Below are 23,648 nucleotides of genomic sequence, written 5' to 3' on the forward strand. Positions count from 1 at the left end.
AGCTGTGCACCAGCATACCAGGTTCATGTCATACCGAGGATGAAACCCAGGGCTTCCTGGATGCTGGCCAACTAAACTACACCCCAGCCCCTTTCCAGGTTTTGCTGATTTGGGGTTAATCCCTAAGAGACTGAGGACAGGAGCTGCATGCTGGCACATGCCTGTGATCCTAGCACTCAGGAGGTTGAGGCAGGACGATCGGGAGTCCAAGGTAGGCTGGGCTACATAGAGAGACATTGCTTCAAAATAGACTGAAGACAGGACGGGTCCACCTGTGATGCTGTAGGCAGTCATCCACCCGGTGGGACTTGGGGGCCTTGCTGGGCACATCTGGACTGAAACACATTGGCAGCTGATATTTTCCAAATATGGTCACATCAGAGTCTTGCCCTTCACATGCCCTTCCACATCCCTCGGAGAGTCAGGGGCTGTTTCCTCTGTGAACCTGGCTGGGCAGTGACTATGAAGGAAGTGGCACTACTCCACACTGTTAAGTTCCACCACCAACTCCCAGAGGTGGTATAGCTTCCCCCTTTGCTGGTCCCCTAAGGTTCCACATGAACACACTTCCACCCTGGCATGGCCTTGTTCTGGGGACGCCCAGGGATCAGCTTTGCAGAGGGAACCACATGAAGACACCCTGAGGTGTTGTGGAATATTATTTTAACTAGGCAAAGATGTGTTACATTTGTTTATGCCGAAGACTGTTGCTTTAACTGTGTAAAGGTGTGTTACTTTTGTTTATGCTGCATTTGTCTAGTTATGTAAAGAGGTGTTGTTACATTTGTTTCTTCTGCCTACCTAAGGCACCTGATTGGCCCAAAAAAGAACTGAATGGCCAATAGCTAGGCAAAGAGTATAGGTGGGGCTGGTGGGTAAAGAGAATAAATAGGAGGAGAAATCTAGGCTAGAGAGAAAGAAAACAGAATGGAAGGAACAAGAGAACAAGGAGGAGGATAGTGAGGGAGACACCGGTCGCCAGGTATAGAGAAATAAAGTAAAACATACAGAAGAAAGGTAATAAGCCCTGAGGCAAAAGGTAGATAAAGAGAAACAGGTTAATTTAAGTTAAAAGAGCTAGCCAGAAATGGGCTGAGCATTCAAAACTAATAAATCTCTGTGTCATGATATGGGAACTTGGTTGGTGGGAACTTGGTTTCTTTTTGGTTGGTGGCCCAAAGAGGAAAAACCCTGGTACATTGAGGCTACACAGAGAAAGGGAAATGTCTCCCAGCCTCCCTCAGGCTGGGGACACAAACACAAGAAGGACTTGAGCCAGAGCCTCTCCCAAAATCATGACTCTCAGGCATTTGGACACATCAAGGTGCTGGTGCATTATATCCGTGACTTTGGGGATGATTGTTACGCAGCAATAGCTTACTGATTCACACGGGAAATCTTTCCCTTCCAGGGAAGGAATTCAATACTCTCCCCGGCTTTATGTGGCTTGTGACACACTGAGGCAAGTCCTATACACTCAAGAATTGTGTTAGTGGTGGTGGGGCTTGGTGATACACGCCTTTAATCCCAGCACTAGGGAGGCAGAGGAAGGCAGATCTCTGTGAGTTCGAGGTCAGACTGGTCTACAAGGCTGTTTCCAGGACAGCTAGAAATACATGGTGAGATCATGGCTCAAAACAAAACAAAACAAAATAAAGAACAGTGGTTCCTAGCAGTTCCACCTTGTGAACTCTTAACCATGCTGGCCATTATGCTACACGCGGCTTACTTAATACATTACATTTGTTTATTTGACGTGTGTGTGCGTGCTTATACACGCCATGGTGTACATGTGAAAGTCAGAGAAACTTCCAGGAGTAGGTTCTCCCATCACTATGTGGGTTTCTGGGAACAAACTCAGGTTGTGAGGCTCAGCATCAAGTGCCCACATCACCACCATCTTCATCATCACCTTCATCATCATCACCCTGACTATTACCATCTCACCATTAACACCATCACTACCCCTACCACCATCATCATCACCATCATATTGAGACAGTGTCTTGCTGTGATGCTCAGGCCGGCCTTAACCTCACAACCCTCCTGCCTCTGCTCCCTGAGTGCCAGGACTACAGGTACACACCACCATGCCCTGTTTGCCCAGGTTCCTCTCATCCCCTTTCATTATCACGGCTCTCACGGGTCCATCCCATCCTCAGTAACAGAATCTCCCAGCTTCCCCCTCAGACTTCCCTCGGGCACCCTGATGCCCATAATCCACGTGCTTTCATTACAGCCTCTACCTGAAAGCAGAAGTGACAGGTTAGGAACAGAAAGTGAGGTGGGGAGAATGGGGAAAAGACTGCAGGGGACAACGCATCCCTGGGAGGCTGTGTCTTTAAGAGCTGGGGCGGGGCGAGCCTTAAAGGGCGTGTTTAAGGCGGGGAAAGGAGGACCGGGGCGTGGTCCAGCAGGGAAGTAGGCGGGGCGGAGTTTGTGTGGGCGTGGCCCGGCTGCTCCTGGCCGGGGCTCTAGGGGCGGAAGGTCGTGGCGCGGGCCGTCCGGCTGGAAGAAGACTCTGAGCTTGCGGATCAAGCCCCGCCCGAGGTAAGAGGAGCTCGGCCATCACCCTAACTTCAACTTCCCAACCCGGGTTCCAACTGAGACCCCAAACCAGAAAGCGCTGCCGGTTCCCATCCTCATCCCTCGCCGCCAAGTCTGCCCACCTCACCAGCGCTCCACACAAGTGCCGGCATACTGGAGGCGCTCAGTAGATGCTAATTTGGAAATGAATAGAAGAAATTGGCGGACGGTGGGGAAGAAGAGGATTGTGCTGGGGACACGGGTGTTTGCTTGACCCTTGGGTCAGCCCTTGTGTCTGTTTCACAGATGCGGACTCCGAGGCCATATGCCCAGACTTCCCCCAGGCTGCCCACATAGAAGACGCAGAGACGGAACTGGAAGGCTGTGTGTTTTTCCACTCCGTGTCCGTGCCAAGTGGAGTAGCTAGAACACGGAGGGAAGAAACTCTTCCTGTCAACAGGTGAGGAAGCATCTGGGATCCCTTCCCTCCTCTGGGGTCTCTTCCTGTCCTCCTCCCCTCTCCCTGAGGGATTGAGAAATGCTTGTGCAAAGAATCACACCCCCATACACACAAAATATGGTCTGATGGCCTTTGCCTCCCTGATTGCAAACATAAAATGCACAAAGCATGTGATGCAGCTTGCCTAAGACTTTGAGCCCTTTTTCTACTTGGAGAGGAAAATGAAGTCCTTTCCCCCTGAGTGGAGGAAAGTGGATTATGCCGCAGCCCCACCCAACTCAGCTGTGGCTGGTCCCAGGCAGTTTAGGTGGCTTTGAGCAACATACTTCCCTCTGGGCCTCAATTTCCCCTTCCGAGAACTGTTGGCTTTGCTGCTCTCTTCCTTGTCACATGACCTGCTGAACTTCTGTGCACAGTCCCGTGAACACTCAGAGGGCACTGTGGTGTGGCATTTCTGCTGACTGAGGAACGAGCGTGACTTTCCTTCCCCGTGCCTCAGTTTCCCAATGTAGAGCTCAATTGCATTGCCTGGCATGAAAGGAAGTTGTGAGGTATGAGGTACTGGCGTCTCTGGGTCCCGGCCTAGTGGCCGCAGCCAAGTCCACCTCGGAAGTTTGTTATTTTAGGCTGGACCCCAGAGACTGGTGCACACTGAAACCTCAGCTTCTGAGGAGGCTGAGGCAGGAGAAACAGGAGTTCAAGGCCAGCCTGGCAAACTCAAGAAATCCTGCCTCAAAATAAAAAGTAGGAAGACGGTAGAAGCTGGGCATGGTTCACGTCTATGATCCCTGTGCTTCCAAACCAGAAGCAGGAGGAGCGTCACTAGCTCATGGCAGCCTGGGCTATGTGGTGAATTCCAGGCTAGCCTGTCCCAGAAAAAAACAAACAAAAACACAAGGCTGGAGATTATAGCCTAGTACTAGAGTAATTGCCTAGCACCCCTGAGGCCTGGGGTCTGCATCCTGATGCCCCAACCAAAAAGGATAAACAAGCCAAGCCTAAATCTTGAGTTCCTAGTTCTTAGGATTGGCTACTTCCCATACTGATCTCATACCGATCTGGCTGTCTGGCTTGCTCCCAAGGCCTCTTCCAGGCCTGTTGTCCCTGTTACAGACAGGTCTCAGACACCTGGGGGGTGATGTCACTTCAGAACAAGAGGCTTGTGATGCATCCCCAGGAGGGCTAAGAAAACTCTTTTGGGATTGGGGTCTCTATACTGAGGAGAGGGAGTTGGTTTTGACAATAAAAGGTCTCTGGTCTCCTCCTCTGGGGCCCACAGAGATAACATCCCCTCCTCTCACCCCACCCCTTAGGCACTGGAGTGGCCAGCTCTTTGCTGCTGAAGAGAGCAGAGGGCGCTGGTCCAGCCCCAAGGGGCCCCATGGCAGGCGGATGGCTGGATCTGCGCTGGGCGCCTGGCCTCCTCTGTGTGCCTCTGATAATGGAGACAGTGTCTGCGGCCAGAGACTCATCCACAAAAACCCTCGAGCACATTCAGTTTGCAGCCGGAGGTGTCAACCAGACTGCCATGGCAGACGTGAGTATCTATCTGGGCAGGGCAGGAAAGCAGGTTGGGCGGGGTCTCTGCTGTTTTGCCAGCCAGTTATTACTCATCTGCTACGTGTCAGCACGGATGGAGCTCGACCCTGGGACCCACAGGGACTCCTGATGGAACTGGCTGTGAGGCAGGAGGCAGGAGCACTGTGGGGAGGATGTGAGTGTTGGCAGTTACTTCAGGTTTTTGGTCTTTGACAAACCTGTTCTGTGAACAAGTCACCTTGGAGCCAAGCTCGGAAGGAAGGGAGGAAGCCACTAGTGCAGACTGGGGAACGAGTGCAAAGGCCCTGAGGCAGATTCAAGCTTCCCAACAGCAGGGCTGAAGCAGCCTGTGTAAGGCTGAACCCAGTGGGTGGAGAGGTGATGCTGGCCAGGTTATGAAAGGGCTGGGGACTGAGGCTGGGAGATGAGACTCGGGAGCCAAAGCAGGCTTTTAAGCAGAGGGGTGTCAAAATCTGATGTATGGCTCCCTTCAAGGAATCTCTCTGGTTGCTGTCAGGATTAAGAGGGGAGAGAGTGGCCCCCAAGAGACCAGTGCAGGGAGGCAGAGCTCCCACAGCCTCCAGGCTGGGAGAGTGGGAACATGCTGGCGGGTTTGGAGAGGTGCTGGAGATACACACAGGTGGAGAGCAGGCAGGGATGAGGTGTGGATGCTGCCGTGGGTCCAGCCTGGTCAGCTGAGGGTGACCTAGTGCCAAGGACTTAAATGGAGATTTGATTGGGGATATCTGTTAGCAGGGGCTAAACAAAGGCAGAGAGACAGCTGCAGGACCTGGGGAGTGAGGCCACAGTGGATTATACCTTCTTCTCCTTTTTCCTTCTGCCGTGTGTGTGTGTGTGTGTGTGTGTGTGTGTGTGTGTGTGTGTTGAATATGTGTATATGTGAGAGGGATGTGTGTAGTGAGATATGCATATGTATGCACACATGTGCATACGTGGAGGCTTGCATACACACGGTGGGTGCTGCTTACAAAGCTTACCCGAGCACATATGTGTTCATGAGCATGTGGAGGCCTGAGGTTGACATCAGGATGGCTTCTTCTCTGTTGTACTCGCTGAGCTAGGATCTTCCAGGCACACCTGGAGCTCAACAGTATGGCTAGTCCAGTTAGCCAGCTTGCTCTTCCTTCCAAGGCTGGAATTACAGGCGGTTTCACAACCCACCCAGCATTTACCTGGTTTCTAGGGATCCATATGCCAGGTCCCACGCTTGCGGGATGAGCAGCTCTAACCACTGAGCCATCTACCCGGTGCTTTCTTTTCTTTGAGACGGGGTTTACCGTTTTTCCAGGCTGGCCTCATACTCACTACTGAACTAATCCTCCTGCCTTCTCCTGAGAGCTGGGGTTCCAGGCATGTGCCGCCATGCCTGGTTGCTTTCTGTGGATCTGTGAGTAGAACCCAGGGCCTCAAGCATGCTAGGCACATAATTCCACCCTCGGAGCCAAGCTTTGACACCTGTATTTTCTCTGTTAGAAATCATCAACTCAACCAGGCGGTGGTGGTGCACACCTTTAATCCCAGCAGGGGCAGAGGCAGGCAGATCTCTGTGAGTTCGAGGCCAACCTGGTCTACTAGAGCTAGTTCCAGGACAGGCTCCAAAGCTACACAGAGAAACCCTGTCTCCAAAAACGAAAAAAAAAAAAAAAAAAAAGAAAAGAAAGAAAAAGAAAAACAAAATCACAAACTCAAACAGGACAGGCTCCAAAACTACACAGAGAAACCCTGTCTCCAAAAACCAAAAAAAAAAAAAAGAAAAAAACGAAATCACAAACTCAAACCACTTGCACTGAGATTGTTGCCATCTCCACCAAGTTTATGGGAGGGCAGGGGTGTCTTCACCCCACCCTCTGAGACGACAGTGGGACAATTAAGCCCATTTTACAGATGGGTGGTCAGTTTGTAGCTACTGGGCCTATAAAATTCCCAAGAAGGAATCTGGGTGATTCTGTTTGTGCTGAGTGATTTGTTCAAGTCACTGTGCCCTTTGGCCGTCATTGTGCTGAATTTATCAGAAGGTCTGTGTGGTGGGTCGAGGATGTGAGAGCGAAGTGGCTCTAGGCTCCCTTGTGACAAACCAAACCTTCCTCGTTAGCATATCGTCTCCCAGGACAGACTCCATCCTCTGCCAGGAGCCTGAGGTCCATCACCCTTAGTGTGTATTCTCATGCACCCTGCTTACATTCACCAAACATTTGTTTGTGTTTTACACAAGAACTCACACGCTGTAAGCCCAGGCTTGCCTTAAAATCAGAATAGCGTTCCTGCCTCAGCTTCCTGAGTACTGGGATTCTAGACGCTGGTGGGAGTGAGGGGTGGAGAGGGAGTGAAGTGGGGGTAGGGTTCGTGCCTCTGGAGAACTGGGACTGCCATGCCCAGCAGGTTAGCTAATGTTTATTGAGCCCCTACAGTGTGGAGGAAGTGGAGCTATCTCTCCCACCCCCATGGCCCCTAGGCTTCCACTGCTCTGGAAACTGGCCGAAACAACCCTGCTGAATAACTAATAAAGTAAAAAGGAACCGGGTAAAAGAATGCGGGTGTGGTGAGAGACAGGAGGCCACCTGCTTCGCCTCAGGCCATTAGGGCACTGGGAGCTGAGGTGCCAGTTTTTGTTGTTGTTCTTTTGGGTTTTTCTGTTTGGGTTTTCAAGACAGCGGTTCTCTTTCTCTTGTAGTCCTGGCCATCCTGGAACTCTGTAGACCAGGCTGTCCTATAAGTCAGAGATCTACCTGCCTCTGCCTCCCGGTGCAGAGGTGAGGGGGTTAAAGGTCTGCTGTGATGTTTTCATTGCAGCCTGAAGAGCAGGTGCTGAGTACTGGGGCAGGGGCAGGGGCAGGGTGGTGTTTTCCAGCTGCTGGAATACTGTACCCGGAGAAAGGAGGGAGGCAGGATCAGTAGCAGGGTGACTCAGCATACTGTCACTGGTCAAGGGATTTCAAACCATTGTAGTAGATTTTTTTTTTTAAGGTTTAGTTTTTCTGTGAGTGTGTGTGTGTGCCCGTGCACGCATGTGCGTGCATGCATACACCACAGCAGACTTGTGGATGTCAGAGGTCAACGCACAAGAATCACTTCTTCCTTTGGCCATCATGTAGGTCAGGTCATCAGACTTGGCAGCAAGCACCTCTAGGCCCTGTTGCTGCTGGAGGTGGTAGAGGTGGGATTACTACAAGCGCAAAACAACGCAGCTCCGTTGTAGTGGTACACACCTGTAATCTCAGGGTCGGGAATTCAAGACTAGTTTGGGCCACCAACCAAAATGACAAACCACAGGTTAACCTGTGGTTCTGTGACCCAGGTGTGGGTGGAGCTGTTGCTATCCAACTTCCCAAGTCTCCAGGAGCTGCTCCATGCAGCATCCAGGTCCTTTCTCAGTGTCCTGTTTCCCATCACTCACATCACCTTCCTTGGTTCTGCCCCTCTTACTATCCTCAGACATAGACCTGCTCAGGAGGACCTGGGCCACCAGCTAATCCCAGAAAACCCTATCTTCAGATCCTCACCTCAACCATGTCCACAGTCATGGGGGCCTGGGACCTGAACACTATTGGGGCCAGCATACCAATAAGGATGACCAGGTGTTTGTGTGTGTGTGTGTGTGTGTGTGTGTGTGTGTGTGCATACGTGCATGCATGTATATGCATACCTCTGTCTGTCTATATGCAGGTCTGTCTGCCTGTTTGTGTCCGTTCAGGTTGGGTTGGCACTATGGGACATCCCAGTGTACAAGAGCTCGGGGCTTTCCCGACCACAGCTGACTGAGTAGACGGGGTTTGAAGGTTCTGCCTTCCTACTTATTTGATTGGCCTCTTCCTGGAGTCTGGAGGGCTCTGAGAGCTTCAACCTTCATTGGACCACACAGGGAGGGCAGGGGAGCATGTAGGCACAGATGGCACCAAGGTGACAGTGGCCAGAGCAATCTGAGTGAGGAAACCAGAGTCTAGAGACAGCGAGCCCCTTAGCAAAGCACATACTGCTGGACACTTGGGCTCCTTACCCTTGGACTCATTATTGGCCCAGCTTTCAATGTCTTCCACAATAGCCCGGCTGGCTAGGAGATACTGTGGTCCCAGACCACATCCAGTTTGTCACTAGTTTGACCCAGTGGGTTCTGAGGGACAGGAAGTTGTCTTTGTGCTTTAGAACTGGGATGTCTTTCAGAAGGGCATGTGACTTCTCAGAATTCCAAGTGACCCTTGGAATTTAGCATTTCTTTAATCTGTGTGTTTCCCAGGGATGGAACTGGCTGCCCATGCCTGACCCCTGAGCCCATTGCCCTCTGAGTTCTCCTGGGTTGAAGGAAGTGGAGCCTCAGGGAAGAGGGTGGCAGGGCTGTGGGGGCCAGACCTCATCCTGCACTATTGAGTGTGAGCAGACTGGCAGAGGTCTGGGCCTGGGTGGGGGAGGGATGTCCAGCTCAGGCAGGGACTGGATGGTGAGGCCGAGTGGCAGGAGGCCACCTTCAGAGGACTTGCTGACTCATTCTCCTGGGAGTCAGTGTCTCCCCGTGTGTCTGTGTTCTCATCATGTCATGTGTCATGTTCCATCCCCTGTCCTGTCCTCCCCCTCCCCCACTGGCCCCAAGGAAAGGGATGAGGGAGCAGAAGGGAGAGACTGAACAAGGGGCTGCAGCTGGCCTCTGTCAAGCCGAGCTGGGTGAAACACACCTAGCAATAGGTACATACAGGCTGCAGGAGGAGGGGACGTCCCTTCCCTTCTCTGTGCCTCCGTTTCTCACTCACAGAGCAAAACCCACTGAGCTGTTTCCCAGGCCTCTTGTCTTCCAGTTCAAGGAAGGTGATGCCCATTGTGACAGGCCCACCGGTGCCATGCTGAGGGTCAGTGTGCCCATGGTGGAGAGCTTTCAGACTGTGAGCTGAGCTGGGCATTCGGCTCAGTGACAGAGTCTTGTGCAGAGTGCTGTTGTGGGTGCCTGAGGCCCCAGGTTCCCTCCCCAGCACTGCGTAAACCACATAAACCACAGCGGTGCTTGCCTGGAATCTCAAGCCTAGGGAGGTGGAAGCCGGAAGATTAGGAATTCAAGGTTATCCCTAGCACCCAGCACATTCCAGGCCAGCCTGTGCTAAGTAAGACACTATCACAAAAACTTCTCCCAGCATCCCCCACTGGTAATAGAAGTGGGGTGGTGGTCCACTCCTGATCCCTCCCCTAGGCCGAGGCTCCTGGGGTCACAGTGGCAACCATCAGCCCTGCTGTCTGGCTGTGTTCCTTCCTGTTCCCCTCTGTTGCTGTGATAGCATCCCACCTACCTCGCACTGTTAGGCACTGTTAGATTCTGTCTCTCTCGTCTCAGCTTCTAGAGGCCACAGCCCAGCCACAGTACACGACTCAGCACTTTCACTTCCAGGACAAAACATTTTGACATGTGCTGGGAGTCATGTGCCAGGAAGTTCACCACGGGCCAAGTGAGTCACTCCCTGAGAGAGAAAACCCTCCCAGAATGCTGTTGTTATCAGAAAGACTAAAGCGTCGTAGGGGATGGGTGAACAGTGGCTTGCCCAGCCCTGGAGTCCTAGATGTACTTCTACAATCCCAGCACTCAGGAGGCAGCGGCAGGCGGATCTCTGTGAGTTCGAGGCTAGCCTGGTCTACAGAGCAAGTTCCAGGATGGCTAGAGCTACACAGAGAGACCCTGTGTCAAAAAAAAAAACAAAAACAAAATGAAATAAAATGAAGGAAGGGGTACAACTGCAGTGTGTGTGTGTGTGTGTCTGTCTGTCTATCTGTCTGTCTGTCTGTCTGTCTGTCTATCTGTCCTGCTCCTACAAGGCTCTGCCTGTGTGAACCTTTCATTATTGTCTAGGTTTCCCCACAAGGACTCGACCCTTATCCCTGATGCACGGGACCCATGTGCTTGTTTGAAGCCGCCAACACCGCCTGGTGTACTGGAGTCACTCCGGGTGTTTTTTCTTTTTCTTTTTCTTTCTTTCTTTCTTTCTTTCTTTTTTTTTTTTTGTGGTTTTTCGAGACAGGGTTTTCCTGTAGCTTTGGAACCTGTCCTGGAACTAGCTCTAGTAGACCAGGATGGCCTCAAACTCACAGAGATCCTCCTGCCTCTGCCTCCGGAGTGCTGGGATTAAAGGCATGTGCCACCACCACCCATCCAAACTTTTTTTTTTCTTTTTATTTTTTTAATCTTTTTCAAGACAGGGTTTCCCTGTGTAACAGCCCTGACTATCCTGGAACTCGCTCTGTAGACCAGGCTGGCCTCAAACTCACAGAGATCCACCTGCCTCTGCCTCCGGAGTGCTGGGATTAAAGGCGTGTTTTATCTTTATTAATATGTGACATTGATTAGTGATAGATGAAGCAAATCACAGAAACAAGATTCAAGATATCCTGATTTCTGTAAAACTAGCCAATTGGTACACCGTATATATTAGCTTTTATAAGGAGAAGTCTCTATAAGGGTGTGCTTCAGACTGGCAAGGGTGGGATTGGTGGAGAAGTGAGGTGTTGGGAGGGGCTTATAATAGGAGGTTTATTCATCTTTATATATTGCTTTTTTAAGCATTTATTTTTATTGTTTTTAATTCCTTGTCTCTGTGGATATGTACACATGGGTACAGGTGCCCTAGCAGGCCAGAGGCGCCACAAAGGCCACCAAGTTTAGGTGCTGGGAACCTCTATGTGGGGGTGGGGCATGACTGGAGGTCAGAGGACAGCCTTTGGAGTGATTTCCGTCACACAGGACCTGGTGATCACATCCAGGTCATCAGGCTCGATGCTCAGCAAGCACCTTTACCCATGGAAACATCTCACTGGCCTGCAAGTTTATTTTTTAGAACAAAGACATCCAGCGGATATCTTTGGGGGTTAGGGACAGGCTGAGGGGAGATCATGGTCAACTGCCTAGATAGGTCCAGTCTGGCTTCTTCCCTGGGGGCTGTGTCATCCGTGTCCTTTGCCTTCCCTCTTTGCAGTGCCGTGCCGTCTGTGGCCTGAATGTTTCTGACCGCTGCGACTTTATCAGGGTGAACCCCGACTGCCACAATGAGGGGGGCTACCTGGACTACCTCGAAGGCATCTTCTGCCACTTTCCCCCCAACCTCCTCCCTCTGGCCATCACCCTCTATGTGAGTCTGTGCCCTGGGGTCCTGGTAATGGGCAAGTGTCTCCGGTGGGATGTGACTATGTCTCCCTTTCTGGTTCCCACCAGGTTTTCTGGCTACTTTACCTCTTTCTGATCCTGGGAGTCACCGCAGCTAAGTTGTGAGTGTGGCCTTCCAAGGCTCGTGTCCAGCTTATAGATGGGAAAATGCAATTGTGAGAGGTTTGGGGGGAATGATGGGGCAGGGGCCAGTCTCTGTGAGCATGCTCATTGCTGGCCATGCATGCTCGTTGTTGGCCGTGCATGGCAGTAGATCTTCACACATGCATGTGGACATGCTTACAGAGACCAGAGGTCAGTCTCAGTGTTGTTCTTAAGAATGCCAAGAATTCTGTCTTTCGAGACCCGCCTCTCATTGACTGTGGTAGCCAGTGAATCCCTGCCTCCCCAGCACTAGGGATTACAGACATACCACCATGCCCAGCTTTTTCACGTGGGACCCGAGGATTGAACTCTGGTCCTCGCGCTTAGAAGACAAGCACTTTACTGGCTGAGTCCCCTCCCTGCAGACCCTGACTACTGGCTCTTCCTCTTCTAGCTTCTGCCCTAATTTGTCAGCCATCTCAACCAATCTCAAGCTCTCCCACAACGTGGCAGTATCCTTTGATCCAGCTCCCCGTGGGAAAGAGTGGTCGAGGGAGGCAGGGGCACAAGGTGGTGGCTGTATTCTTGGTGGAACCCCTTGACATGCATCCCCATGGTGTCACCTTCTTGGCCTTTGGGAACGGCGCTCCAGATATCTTCAGCGCCCTTGTGGCCTTCTCAGACCCACGCACTGCTGGTCTGGCCATTGGGGCTCTATTCGGTGAGCACAGTTCTGTTTGGGTGTAGAGTATTGGGGGGCCCCCAGGATGCCCGCTTCTGAGCTCTGCTGTCTTCCAGGCGCAGGAGTGCTGGTCACCACTGTGGTGGCTGGAGGCATCACCATTCTGCACCCCTTCATGGCTGCGTCCAGGCCTTTCCTCAGGGACATCGCTTTCTATATGGTGGCTGTGTTTCTGACCTTCACTGCACTTTATCTCGGCAGGATCACGCTGGCTTGGGCACTGGGTGAGCAGTCAGGGGCAGTCCACAACAGAGTCTCTGGAAGTCTCTGGGGACAGAGAGGTTGATTTGATACAGAGTGACAAACTCTACTCAAGCCAGCACAGGATAAGCAGGGATGGTGGAACCTGGAGACTTTCAGATGTGATTGTCACCCCAGGGGCCTCACAGTGAACTCAGTCAATTCTGATTAAGAGAGACCAATAATGAGGGTCAGGGAAGCCAGGAAGGGACATGAGGCCCAGGGACAAGCCACAGAGGGGGCTGTTACTCCCCGTTTCTCTGGTGCGGGGAGGGATAAACGGGAACCTGGCAAGGGTATTGAGCTGGAGCCACCCAAAACGCATGCTAGCCGTGGAAGGGAATAGGCCAGAGACAGGTTAGCCAAGTAGGAGGGTATCTGGGATCACAACCCAGATTTGCCTGTCAGTCTGACTTCCTCCATGTTAGTAACCCACACTTCCTTCTCTAATGGGGGGGTTTCAAGGCATATAAGCAGGAAAGGTGGGCCTAGAATGCCAAGGAAAAGGTATGGAGACTCAAGATGGCCACTCACCCACCAGGACCGTGCTAGGCTGACACCTGCCGCCTGGACGCTGGCTGATGGCAGTCTGCACCTCTGCCTGCAGGTTACCTGGGCCTCTATGTGTTCTATGTAGTCACGGTCATCTTCTGCACTTGGGTCTACCAACGGCAGCGGAGCAGGTCTCTGGTCCACTCTGTGTCTGAGACACCAGGTGAGGAACCTCCACAGGGGACAGACGGGACTGGGTGCCTCTGGCCTTTCCTGCTGCCTCATGCCCCTGAACTCAGTCTGTCTTCTGCTTGGCTCTCCAATCGGTTTCCACCTTGTTCAGGCCATGTCTATCCCCTGGTTTGTGATGCAAGCCTCAGAACCCTCTCGTCCAGGGTCACAGGTCTCTACAGCATTATCACAGTTGGTCATGTTAGTACAAGTTGAGTGTGCTTCTGTCCTCAGGAAGAATTCAGATGAGCCCTATAGGCACAAGTACAGGGCACAGGTAGACACGTACACACAAATGCACTTCCCCAATATATACACACGTACACAACACATACGAAATGCACAGAAATACACAGCACACAAAACAAGATCTACAGAAAACACACATGCATGCCCGCAGACACACAGTATTTGCACACATACAAACAAATGCACTCACAAATCCCAACACGGCACACAGACACAAGTAGCCCACAGGATTCGAGTGTTTGCTTCATATCAGGCATGTTATCTGATTCCGTCTCCTTGGTGACACTTCTTTGGTATAGGGATTATTACTTCACTTTTCTTGGAGAGGAAACAGACCCAGGGAGAAACCAAGTCCTCCTGAGGCCAAGGATCTAGAGTAGGGTACAATCTGCACCCTAACACCAGACCACTGACCCGGACCCCAAAGGCCACACCTGGGAACCTGCAAGCCACTCTGCATAAAGCCTGTAGGGGGCAGGACTGTCTCATTTCTGGCCTAGAGCAGGGACTGAGAACCCTCCTACGGGAAGGCTACTGGGATTTCCCCCTCCTCCCAGCTAAGCAAGCCTGCCCCGCTGCCACATCTGCAGATACACAGAAGCTCGGCAGGTTGGGATGGGAAGGTTGGACCTGCCCTTGTCTGGGGTGGGTGGGGGCTGCTTTCCGTTGAGGCTTCTCACAGGTTCCAGGTCTAGTGAGAGCTGGAACTTTAGAAGAATGTTCTAGACAAAGCAAAAAGCATTGTACTTGGTTGAGTATGCACGTGTGCATATGCGTACATGTGTACACACAATAAATAAGTGTAATAATTTTTTAAAATCCTAGACTAGCCTGGGGCCCATAGCAAGAAAAGGGAAAGAGAAAGCCAGTGTAGCCACCAGGCACTTACCCGCCTGTCGGGTGTTGTACTGTGCATTTCCACTGTGATGTTCCACAAGTCATGTTCCCACAGTGTGGGGATTTCTGAGTGTGCGTGGCCATTGCTGAGAAGGCTAAAATGCAGGGTTCAGGCAGTGCGTGTCTGGCATGCCCAGGGCCCCGGGTTCCATCACCAGCACTGCTTAAATCAGGCACGGTGATACATGCCTAGCATCCCGGTACTCTGGTGATGAAGGCTGGAAGAAGTCCAGGGTCAGTCTGGGCTATGTGAGATCCTGCTGAAGAAGGAGGGGATAAAGAGGGAGGGGGCTGGACATTTGCATATTAACTCTGCCCTGTCCCAGAGGTGATCCCCCCAACCCAGCATGGTTCTGGAGGGTTCTGTGATATTACAGGGCATGTTAACTGTGCCTACCCTGCTCCTGTCTCCTACAGAGATACTGTCTGATTCAGAAGAGGATCAGGTGTCTTCCAACACCAACAGCTATGACTATGGTGAGGCCCCGGGCTCCGGGCCTATGGGGATAGGGATGTCCAGAAACACTGGGACGCTCTGCTGAGCTGGGAAGGCAAGGGAATAGGCCTCCCTGGAGGAGCCAAGCACAGCCACACCTGCCCTACCTGGTACACACAGGCGATGAATACCGGCCTCTGTTGCTGGGTCAGGAGACCACTGCTCAGATCCTGATCCAAGCCCTGAATCCCTTGGACTACAGGAAGTGGAGGACCCAGTCAATGTCCTGTAGGCTCCTGAAGGTGGCTAAGGTAAAGTCCCAGGATCCAGGCTCCTGGCCTTGTGACTAATAGAGTGTGGGATTTGTTTGTTTGTTTTTTGAAACAGAGTCTTACTGTGTAGTCTTGGCCGGCCTGACACTTGCAATGTAGACTGATATGACCTTGAACTCACAGGGATCCACCTGCCTCTGCCTCCTGGGTGTTGAAGTTAAGGCCATCATCCCCAGCCACTGTGGCCTTTCAGCTGGAGTCCACTGAAATGCCCTTTGCTGGCCAGCCTGGGATGCAGTAGGGAAACTGAGTCCTCAGGCTTGGCTGGTGACCTGACTCAGGGCTCTCTACCCTCTATAGAAGAAAACAAGTGTCCCCTTGGGGACAGGGAACACACCAGTGGCCTTGTTAGTCCCAGGAATACAGAATGAACTGTGTTTGTGCTTGTGGCTATAACGTCGTCTAAGCTTGGTTCGTTCAGTATGAAATGGGATTATTGGGGAGGGGACAGCTCATTGGCGGAGCACTTGCCTAGCATGCAGGAAGCCCTGGGTCCGTCCCCACGTCACGTAAATGAGGTGCAGTGAACATGCCTCTAATCTTGGCACGAGGGGGTGGAGGCAGAGATGAGGATAGCATGGATGCAGGCTTGGAACTGGGCCTGCCACGGAGCACCACAGAACCGGGGAGCTCTGCTGCACCTCCTCTCCAGCTGACACCCTCCCACGTCCCCAGTTGCCTGTGGAGTTCTTGCTGCTGCTCACAGTACCCGTTGTGGATCCCGACAAGGATGATCGGAATTGGAAGCGGCCACTCAACTGTCTGCAGCTGGTCATCAGTCCCCTGGTCCTCGTCCTAACCCTGCAGTCAGGCGCCTGTGAGTTCCCCTCCCCCACCACCTCCCTCCTCCTACCCCAGAGCCTCTTCAGAGGAGACTCCAGGGCAGGCTTATCCAACAAGGGACTTCCCTATTAGTGGGCCAGTCCTGCCGCCTGCAGGTGGCGCTGTAAACAGTGGTCCCCAGACCACGTCCAGCCCTCTGCCTATCTTGTCTCAATCAGACACTGAGGACTGGGGGATGTGCAGGGCTCAGAGATGGAGCACTTGTCTAGCAGCTGAGGTGCTGGGTTTCATGTCTAATACTATACTACCACCAAAAAAATAATTAGAGAACAAGGCTGGGCATGGTAGCCAACTCCTTTAATCAATCCCAGCACTCAGGAGTTAGAGGCAGGCAGATCTCTGAAATTGAGGCCAGCCTGGTCTATAGAGTGAGTTCAGCCATTACTATACAGAGAGACACTCTTTTAAAAAAAAGTGCGTATATATGTATGTGTGTGTGTTTATACACACACGCACACACACACACATATGTGCCACCCAGGCAGTAGTGGCGCACACCTTTAATCTCAGCACTGGGGAGGCAGAGGCAGGTGGATCTCTGTGAGTTTGAGGCCAGCCTGGTCTATAAGAGCTAATACCAGGACAAGCTCCAAAGCTACAGAGTAACCCTGTCTCAAACAAACAAAGAAACAACAACAAAAATACAGAATGGAGAATTTTATACCAAACTCCAGCTTTTATCATCTTGAGATCTGGGCCAGAAGGAAAACCCGCCAGAGCCCAGAGGTGGCTCAGTGTGACTTGATCCCCCTCGACACACACACACTGGCTTTTCCCCATTGGCCCCAGAATGGCCGTTTCCTTTCTGCCTTGTTCTCGCTGGGGAGTGAAGACTCGCCAGGCACTTTCTAGTCACACCCATTCTTGGTTTCTAAGGTGACTCACGCAGCTCATTTTTCCCCTTAACCCAAGGTTGTTGAGAGGGGGAGTCTGAGGCAAAGGCATGGGTGACTGCCATGAGATTTCCATGCCAGGGTGAAACCAGAACCATGTGTGAATGTATGTGTGCCTGGTTTACATGTGTGAGTGTGCACCCGGTTTACGTGTGTGAATGTGTGCCCGGTTTACGTGTGTGAGCGTGCGCCCGGTTTACGTGTGTGAATGTGTGCCCAGTTTATAGAAGGAATGGGAGAAGGGGTTAGGAGGAAGGGAAATGAGAATGTCTGTGAGCCAGGTCCCTTGTAGCCTTTGTCCCTGAAGGAGCTATAGCCCTGCTTCCTGCCAGGGCAAGCCCAGAGCTTCCTTTTCAGTGCCTGGTGCTTTCTCTAGGATGGAACCCAGGGCTTCACACAGCTGAAAGTAGACATGCCTATGCTACAGCCCCAGATCTCACTTCTTTATTTTACATAGTCTCGGTACATAGCCCAGGCTGGCCTTGAACTCACTATGTAGTGGAGGGATGCCATGAGCGCCTGATCTTTCTGCATCCGTTTTCCTGAGTGCTGGTGCTAAGCTGACAGGCATCCACCACCATGTCTGGTTTATATGATGCTGGGGCAGGAATCCAGGCTTCGTGCATGCTGGGCACACCATCTACCAACCCAGCTGCTTCCTCAGCATGCTGCCTCCTCCTTTCTGGCACTTGAGACAGTGTCTCATGTATCCCAGGCTGTCTTCAGCTCTCTACATAGCTGAGGCTGGCCTTGAACTTCTGAACTTACTCAAAGCCTGTATCACCGCGGGGACTGGTGGGAGGAAGTGGGGAGGAGTAGGGGATCCCAGCTCCCTTTCTTGTCCCATAGATGGCATTTATGAGATTGGCGGCCTCCTTCCTGTCTGGGCTGTGGTGGTGATCATGGGCACAGCTCTGGCCTCAGTGACCTTCTTTGTCACATCTAACAGAGAGCCCCCTAGACTGCACTGGGTAAGGACTGGAGGTCTCCGATGGGCGGCCTGGGTGTGTTCCTGGGGTGGTTTGCTGAATGATAATGCCTACCTACCCTGAAGGGGAGCTGAACCCTATGCCATTTCGCCTGTTTAGGCTTCTTTTTACTTTGAGTGGAATCAATCAGCTTATCTTATTGAGATAGTACTTCATACTTTTCAGTTGTTATGTTTTGTTTTTATTTTTGTTTGTTCTATTATGTGGACAGGGTTTGGCTTGCATGTGTATCTGCGCACTATGTATATTCCTGGTACCCTAAGAGGCCAGAAGAGGGTGCTGGATCCCCTGGGACGGGATTACGTATGGTGATGGGCCAGCCAATGTGGGCACCAGAAACTGACCCAGATCCTCTGCAGGAATAGCAAGTGCTCTTGACTACAGGGCCAACTCTTCCAGCCCCTATTTTTTTGTTGCTTGTTGATACAAAGCCTTATATAACTCAGAATGACCTTGAACTCACTCCCCCCCACCACCACCACCACCACTTCCAGTTCCAGTGCTAGGATCAGGTGTGTGCTTCCACACCAGGTTTGCATGTCTTTCACGGTGCTGAGGATGGAACTCAGGGTCTCAAGCACACCAGGCCGGTGTACATTCCTGGGAGTGGAGTCACTAGGTCCATGGTGACTTTGGCTTTCTGAGGAACCTGGGACTGTTTACGGAGAGGGCAGCTGTCTGCCCTAATGGCCCTGATGTCTGTAGCCTCATCGTCAGGACTCGGTGATGTCAGGGGCTTTGTCCAGAGATTTATTTTCCCCCAAACTATACTTAAACTTATTTCAGTGTCTTGAGATAGGGTCTCTTGTAGCCCAGGCTGGCCTCAAATTTTCTATGTAAAATTTCCAAGTGCTGGGAAAACAGGTGGTGCTGGGCCCAAACCCAGGACGTCGCACATGCTCAGTGAACACTTTACCATCTGAGCTATATCCCTAAGCCCCAAGGTTTTCACCATGTAGACCAGGCTGGTCTCACATAGCTATACAGGAGTTCCATCCCCAGAAGCCACATGGTGGAGAGGGTGAACTGACTCCTCTAAGCTGTCTCCTGACCTCCACATTCTCACTGTGGCGTGTGCCCCCATGTGCACACAAAATAAATAAATGTAAAACCTTTTTTTTTTTTTTTTTAGTGTAGAAATCTTAGTGTGTGGTTTTAATCCCAGCACTTGGGAGCAGAGGCAGGAGGATCACATGTTCAAGGTCATCACCAGCCAGGGCTGGAAGTTTGAAGACAGACTGTGCTTTGTGAGACCCTCTGTCAAATAATAACAATAATAATAAAGGATCCCCACCACCACACCAAATAGTACTGAGCTCCAACCTTTTCTTGATTACTTACTGTATAACAAACACTAATGACCTCACTGTCTTGAGCACTGTGCCATTGGCTCACACCCCAGCCTGGGTTCTAGGTACTTGTGACCCAGCTTACGGATAACCTGAGGCTGTGTCCTACTGGGTGCTGGCTGGGGTCCCATCAGGATGCCCATCCCCTCCACAGCTCTTTGCTTTCCTGGGCTTCCTGACCAGTGCCTTGTGGATCAACGCAGCTGCCACTGAGGTGGTGAACATCTTGCGGTCCTTGGGCGTGGTCTTCCGCCTGAGCAACACTGTACTAGGTCTCACCCTCCTGGCCTGGGGGAACAGCATTGGAGGTGACTTGGGGCTCTGGGGTGGCTCTTTTCTTCCCTAGCCATAGTAGTATCTCAAGAGGACATCCAGGGTGTATATCCTCTGCACCAGTGGGGTGCCCACTGTCATTTTTAAGTGACTTATCACTCTGTGTGTGGTGTGTGAAATCTATCACAGCCAGCCCTGCTTACCTGTATATGTGGGGTTGTGACGCACAGGCTACCCCACATACATACCTATACCACTTGTTTAGCCACAGCAGCTTGGTTATGGTTGACCAGGCTGCCTACCCAGCTGTCCTTTAGCAAAGGCCTTTGAGCGTCTTACAAAAGAGAACACACAAAGGTACCGTGAGAGCTAGTGGGGTATAGTACCACACCCCTAGGGTTGCCCCCAGTGAGAAAGAGTGGAGGGTGTCTTAGGGGGTGCTGGGTCCCCCAGAGGGCCTGTCTCAGTGTTTGTTGACTGACTAGGTAAACAGGAGCCTGCCCCTCACAGCCTACTCTCTCTCTCTCTCTGCAGATGCATTCTCGGATTTCACACTGGCCCGCCAGGGCTACCCTCGGATGGCGTTCTCCGCCTGTTTTGGTGGCATCATTTTCAGTATCCTTTATTGGGGCTTCTCTGAGCCTCAGTGTGGTGTCCCAGCACTGAGGGTCACAGGTGGGCTCTCAGCAACACCCCTGGGACTGGCCAGGGACCTACAGCTTCATCTTTGCTTTGTTGTTGGGGAATTGAGAGTCCACTTTTTTTTTTGTTTGTTTTTTGTTTTTTGTTTTTTGTTTTTTTTTGAGACAGGGTTTCTCTGTGGCTTTGGAGCCTGTCCTGGAACTAGCTCTTCTAGACCAGGCTGGTCTCGAACTCACTGAGATCCGGAGAGTCCACTCTTGTAGGACTCTTGTGAAAGTCTCACCCTCAGGTTAGCAGAAAGGAGCCAACCTGGAATGATCTACAGGTGCGGCTTTGGCTCTGCCTCAGCTTCTTACTGTAAGGCTCAGGGGTATGGTCATTTAGCCTCAGTTATCCCTTCTGCTTGAGTGCTCAGGCATCAGGCATTTCTGACATTCTTAAGCTGAGTGCAAAATAGGCTCTTAACGTCCACTTTATCAGCAACCTTAGCATCAGGTGCTCCGAGTGGGAGGACCCTGGGTGTAGACAATAAAGAAGGCCAGGCGCCCAGGGCTGGGGTGGAGCTGCTGTGAGGGTGGGCTGCGGGCTCCAGCACAGCTTCCTAAACTGGCTGCAGACATCCTGGTGGGTGTAGGACTGGGCTGCTTGCTGCACATCGTCCGGAACCATGCTGCGGAGGTGAAGGTGAGGACGGCTAAGCATGACTGCAGAATATCCTGGAAGGATTTTGCATGGGGGTTGGGGTTTCCCCGCAAGCAGACAGAGTAGCTAAAATACAGCTTTCATGGAATGGGCAGGCGGCCTGCGGCTTTGGTCCTGTTAAGCTTTGTCAGTGCCCTGGAGTGACGACAGACCCCAGCTACCTGGGTATGCATGCATGGGGTGAGACTGGAGCTGGAAGTCAGACCCCAGTACTGCTCACATGGAGGAGCTGGGAGAAGGGAGATGCCCCAGAAGGTGGGGCCCATCATATTAAGGGAGGGCTCTTGTTATATTTTGATTTCAGTTTTTTGAGACAGGGTTTCTCTGTGTAGCCCTAGCTGTCATGGAACTTGCTCTGTAGACCAGGCTGGCCTCAGGCTCACAGAAATTCACCTGCCTCTGCTTCCTGAGTGCTGGGATTTAAGGCATGGGCCACCACCGCCCGGCCTAAGGAAGACTCACAGGCTGGCCTGGGTTCTCGTGAATGCTAAGACTTGACTGAGACATAAGAGACATGACATGTGTTTTGGGAAAAATCTATGGGGCACACACGCTAAGCGTGTATCATGCTACCCCTGCACCCCTAGCTCTGGAGTCTGCTGTATGTATGCACGTGTGTGGACAGTTATACATACCTATGCACACACAGAAGCTGAAGGTAGACACTAAGTGACCTCCTGATTCCCTTCCTCCATATAGGTGCTCACTGAACTCAGAGCTCAGTGATTTGGGTAGAGTGGTGGCCAGCCAGCCCTAGCAATCTTCCTGTCTCTGCCCGCCTCCAGTGCTAGGGTTATAGTAGTCATGGGAGGGGCATCCAAACCCAGGACCTCATGTTTATGCAACAAGCGTTTTCACCCACTGAGCCATCCTAGCCACCCTCCCTCCCACCACCTCAGGCCCAATACCCCAGATGTTAAGGCGGGATGCCTCATTGACATTCTACAGGAAGATTTTGCACAAAACAAGCAAACCCGTTCCCAGGGCCACCTGTACTATTGTCACATACACAATACTGATAAAGGGCTGACCACAAGTCCTAAACACCGTGCACATCCACAAAGATGTGACTCTCCATTCGAACCGAAAGGTTGGAAGATGTGTCTACTGCACACTTCCATACCCACCCTAGGTCTGCTCACCCCCACCCCCAGCTTTCTCCCTGTATTCTGCTTGTCCAGTATCTTGATGTAGGATGTTCTCAGCCACACAGAAATCAGTATATAAAATGCAGCCAGAACCAGATATGGAGGTGCACACTTAAAATCCCAGGACACGGGAGACTGAGGCAGAAGGATTGCCTCAAGGTCAAAGCCAGAATAGGCTGTAGAGCATGATGCTGTGCCCAAAAGGTGTTGGGTGACGGAGGATGTGGTTCAGTTGGCAGGGTGTTTGCCTGGCATGCATGAAGCCCTGGGTTTGAATCCCCAGCACTGCACAAGCGTGGCGTGGGAACACATGCCCGTCACGCCAGCGCAGGAGGCCAGGAAGAGCACAAGCGGGCACAAGTGGAGGCTGGTAGATAAGACACTACACTGCAGACCCCATAGCCGTGGGTGCTGAACAATCTCTCCTGTTCTCCCCACAGCTGGAACCGGACGGATTGCTGGTGTGGGTGCTGGCCAGCGCCCTGGGGCTCAGCCTAGTCTTCTCCCTGGTCTCCGTCCCGCTTCATTGTTTCCAGCTCAGCAAGGCGTATGGCTTCTGCCTGCTCCTCTTCTATGCCAGCTTCCTTGTTGTGGTCCTGCTCACGGAATTTAGGGTGATTCGCTTGAAGAGGTCTGACTGAAGCTGCTCGGCCTGATGGTTTAGGGGTGATTCTCCTACCTCCTGATAGGAGAAGTGGAGGTGGGGGGCCTCTGCGGTTCCCATGGGGCTCCAGGGAAGGTGGTGTGTCACTGCGGGAGCAGAGTGTCCTGACTACCAGCACCCAGCAGCCTGAGTGTGGGGACTTGAAGCTGGCTTTGCTGGGGACCACCCCATCCCCCATTTGAATGACTGCAGAGGCCTTGGGGAGGGCAGCCTGTCAGCCCCCGTCACTCCTGGGCTTTGGGCAGCCCTGTGCCTCCCTCTTAAGCTCTTCCATGGTCCGCAGCCTCAGCAGAGTCCTGCACCAGTGCTGGCTGAACAGAGCCAGCGGGTGGTTTCTCAGCCTCCCACGTAGTGTTACAGTCAGAAGAAACAGGTCAAGTTACCGGCTGTGCATGGTACTGTGCCAGGTGGCTCAAAACCACCTGGATCCTACCCTACCTGGTGAGTGGCAGCCACATTGGGCCATGGATCCAGATTCTTCTAGAACTTTCTGTTCAGAACTCCCTGGCTCCACAACCTACAAAACAGGATCCAGCCTGGGTCCTGTGCCTACCTCAAGGGGAGCCAGAGGCAGAGCCTCGCCACAGGGGCTTCTCGCAAGTGGTGTGACTGGCCTTTTAAAAATGCCACTCACTCCCTGACTGCTTTCAGCTGAAACTTGATTGTTTTTGGTTCCCCACCCCCACCAAAAAAAGAAAGAAATAAAAGACAAGCTATTTTAAGTGTACCAGAAGAGGCCCACAGGTCTCCTCTGTCCTTTGCCTGGG

At 52.1% G+C, this 23,648-nt stretch overlaps 1 protein-coding gene across 4 annotated transcripts; it reads left to right on the forward strand.

Moving 5' to 3' along the window:
* The first annotated feature begins 2,448 nt into the window (after positions 1-2,448).
* Positions 2,449-23,614, forward strand: Slc8b1 (solute carrier family 8 member B1). Of its 4 annotated transcripts, XM_041648093.1 has the most exons (17): positions 2,449-2,550; positions 2,833-2,986; positions 4,300-4,523; positions 11,488-11,640; positions 11,724-11,776; positions 12,214-12,271; positions 12,375-12,480; positions 12,558-12,725; positions 13,349-13,456; positions 15,028-15,087; positions 15,227-15,357; positions 16,054-16,195; positions 17,964-18,085; positions 19,607-19,760; positions 20,260-20,340; positions 20,984-21,051; positions 22,658-23,610. In XM_041648093.1, the coding sequence occupies exons 3-17, from the start codon at positions 4,368-4,370 to the stop codon at positions 22,856-22,858; spliced, it is 1,761 nt and encodes a 586-aa protein (XP_041504027.1). In that variant the 5' UTR covers positions 2,449-2,550; positions 2,833-2,986; positions 4,300-4,367; the 3' UTR covers positions 22,859-23,610. The 4 variants fall into 4 exon arrangements, with proteins under 4 accessions (XP_041504027.1, XP_041504029.1, XP_041504030.1 ...); XM_041648095.1 differs by lacking the exon at positions 11,488-11,640 and having other exon boundaries at positions 22,658-23,611; XM_041648094.1 differs by lacking the exon at positions 2,449-2,550 and having other exon boundaries at positions 2,559-2,986.
* The last annotated feature ends 34 nt before the right edge of the window (positions 23,615-23,648 follow it).

The sequence above is a fragment of the Microtus oregoni genome, unplaced genomic scaffold, assembly GCF_018167655.1.
Source record: "Microtus oregoni isolate MIOR12 unplaced genomic scaffold, Mior012 000003F_ref0000135, whole genome shotgun sequence".
Lineage (NCBI taxonomy): Eukaryota > Metazoa > Chordata > Mammalia > Rodentia > Cricetidae > Microtus > Microtus oregoni.